This window comes from Tupaia chinensis, unplaced genomic scaffold, assembly GCF_000334495.1.
Source record: "Tupaia chinensis unplaced genomic scaffold, TupChi_1.0 Scaffold000627_1, whole genome shotgun sequence".
NCBI classification, from domain to species: domain Eukaryota; kingdom Metazoa; phylum Chordata; class Mammalia; order Scandentia; family Tupaiidae; genus Tupaia; species Tupaia belangeri.
The window spans coordinates 5447715-5450101 of NW_006160147.1; the positions used below are offsets into that span (position 1 = coordinate 5447715).

Genomic DNA, 2387 nt, shown 5'->3' on the forward strand with positions numbered 1-2387 from the left:
AAGAAAGTCAGGAAAGAAAAGTAGAGTTCAGGAATTGGCCCTGAGGCTGCAAGTTGTCACCCTAGTTGGGCTCTGCCCAGCTGTCTCCATAAGGGCCTGTGTCGACACTATCTACTTAGAGCTCCAAGAGTGGTCAGATTGTGAAAAGTCCACAAGTTCTCTCCTCTCCTGTGCCTTCCCTTCAGAAAAATCCCATCTTGGGCTCTGCCATGGTCAACTGTCTCGGACCTTCCCCAGCCTCTGGCTTCCTGCCCTCATCTACAAGCTCTCCCAGGGTGTGCCAGCACCTAATCCATAGTTTGTTTAATATTCGCCAAGTCCAGGCTAATACTGGGACTGGCATCCAGATTTCTCCCGGGCTGATTTTCCTAAAGCACTAGGTGCTGACACAGTACCTGTTGGGGCCAAAGTCTCTGAACCACCTGCCCAGTCCCTCCAAGGCCCAATCTCTCAGCTTTCAGGAGCAAAAGCTTCCTCTGTGGGGCAATGAGGAAGCCCAGAGTGTAAGATAAGACCTCTCCAAGAGTTAGCCTTGACTGAAGGCTGGAAGTGTAATGATCAATGGAATGTGTCCAAGTCACCCTCCCTGCCAACGACCTTCAGAAATCCTTTCTCCAGAAAGCAGAGAGCCCCAGTTCCGTAGATGGGACCACAGGCATCTGTTACAGTGCACTGCATTTGGGGGATGAGGTCATGTAGGGGAATTTCCTTGCCCCTCGGGCCCTGCTGGGAAGGGTAGCTCCCTCGTCTCCAGCTTGTGCGGGCATAGGACTTCCCAGATCCCTACTGCCCCTCTGAGCCCCACTTCTCTTCTACCTCCATCCCACCCCCAGGCAGCAGATAAATGGGTAGGAGCCAGTGTGGTGTAGTGGAAAGGGCACAGGACTCAGGAGGTTCACAATGGCCTGGACCAGTGCTTCTGTCCTCTCCACTGTAAAAGATGAGTCAGCTCCACATTTGCCTGAGTCAGCTCCACATCTCTTCTCTTCCCAAAGCTTATTGGTTCTAAACCACCCAGGGTTTCTAAGGAACTGTGTACTCTGGTGGGAGTGAGTGTAAGAGAGGGAGGTGGGGGGTAGACACTGCGGACTGAACCCCACAATCCTGACCTGGCCTCCCGGAAACAAGCCCACCTGGGAAGGGCACTCAGGGACAGCTTGACAGCTGCTGTCGCAACTCATCCCCACCTTTTAGAGGCAAGACCCCAGCCTCTGGGGAGCAAACCTCATCTCACCTTCTGTTTTCTAGGCTTGGTTGGGACTTCACCATCCATTTCAGTCCTGGAATAAGATCCACTTGGACTTTCTATCCCTGTGAGGTGCTGGTGTTTGGATGTCTTCCCATTGCTCATCTTTGCACCTGCAGGCTAAGAAGGCAGAGAGTGTGTTGAAAAGCAGCTGGGGTTATGGACACTGGAGACCAGGGTGGAAGGAGGGTGGGAGAGGAGAAGAGTGAAGGGAAGGAAATTAGGGAGAACAATAGAGAAGTAAGACATTTGTGGAGGGGCCGGCAGTTGGCATGGTGGTTAAGACAGCTGGACTCCCACATGGCTGACTGAGATTCGAATCCTGGACCTAGCTGCCTGCTTTCTCACTTTCCTTCTCTCTCTCTCTGGTCAACTTCGAAAAATAAATAAATAAAAATAATGACAGTGAATAAAATTAAAATAATTCTTAAAAAAAGACATTTATGGGAAACAGATATGGTGTATTATTACCTGTTGATGCTAACATGTATAGTATTCTCAACAGAATTGGTCTGAGGCGTATTTCATATTGGGTAAACTCTCTCTATAAGCAGAATGATGTGTAGTAATTGAATGTATAAAAATAAATAAAAAGAAAGAAAGAAAGAAAGAAAAGAAAAAGAGATAAAAGCAGCCGGAACCAGCACTGGAAGAGTTGTCACTTACCTCTCTGCCATTCGCATCAGGTACCTTCTCTCTGGCTTTTATCACCTCTAAGAGGAAGCCAGTCCTGGACCCATGTCTTTCTTACTGTCACTCATTCCTACAGAACTTTTGCAGGGGGTGGTAACAGTAGGAAAACAGTAAAATAGCTGAGCCACATCCTCCTCTCACCACCCATCCAGCCCAGACTCTTCAGGATGTCCCAGCTTAGCCGAACCATGCAGGCATCTCCTGGACAAGTGATGCAACAAGCTCGGCAGAAGAGAAGGAAAACTTCAAAATTCAGGAGAGGAATTCCCCTGCCGTCTGGCTTGCAGCTGGTACCCCTCTGCTGACCTCGTCCCACCATCTTCCAGGAAGACACAGTTCAGGTCACTGACTCCAGGTCGCCTGCATATCCTGGTGGTTAAGTGAAGAAAGTCAGGAAAGAAAAGTAGAGTTCAGGAATTGGCCCTGAGGCTGCAAGTTGTCACCCTAG

General features: G+C 49.4%; 1 protein-coding gene across 1 annotated transcript in view; it reads right to left on the minus strand.

Annotated features, from left to right (window-relative positions):
* The window catches only part of FCAMR (Fc alpha and mu receptor), a 13726-nt gene extending 11654 nt beyond the window's left edge, over positions 1 to 2072 (minus strand). Inside the window, exons 1-2 of the mRNA XM_014591865.2 lie at positions 1913 to 2072; positions 1235 to 1366 (exon numbers count right to left, since the gene is read on the minus strand). Of these exons, the coding sequence (XP_014447351.1) occupies positions 1235 to 1351 (117 nt within the window). The 5' untranslated portion in view covers positions 1352 to 1366; positions 1913 to 2072. The remainder of the gene's footprint in view (positions 1 to 1234; positions 1367 to 1912) is intronic.
* Positions 2073 to 2387: the final 315 nt, after the last annotated feature.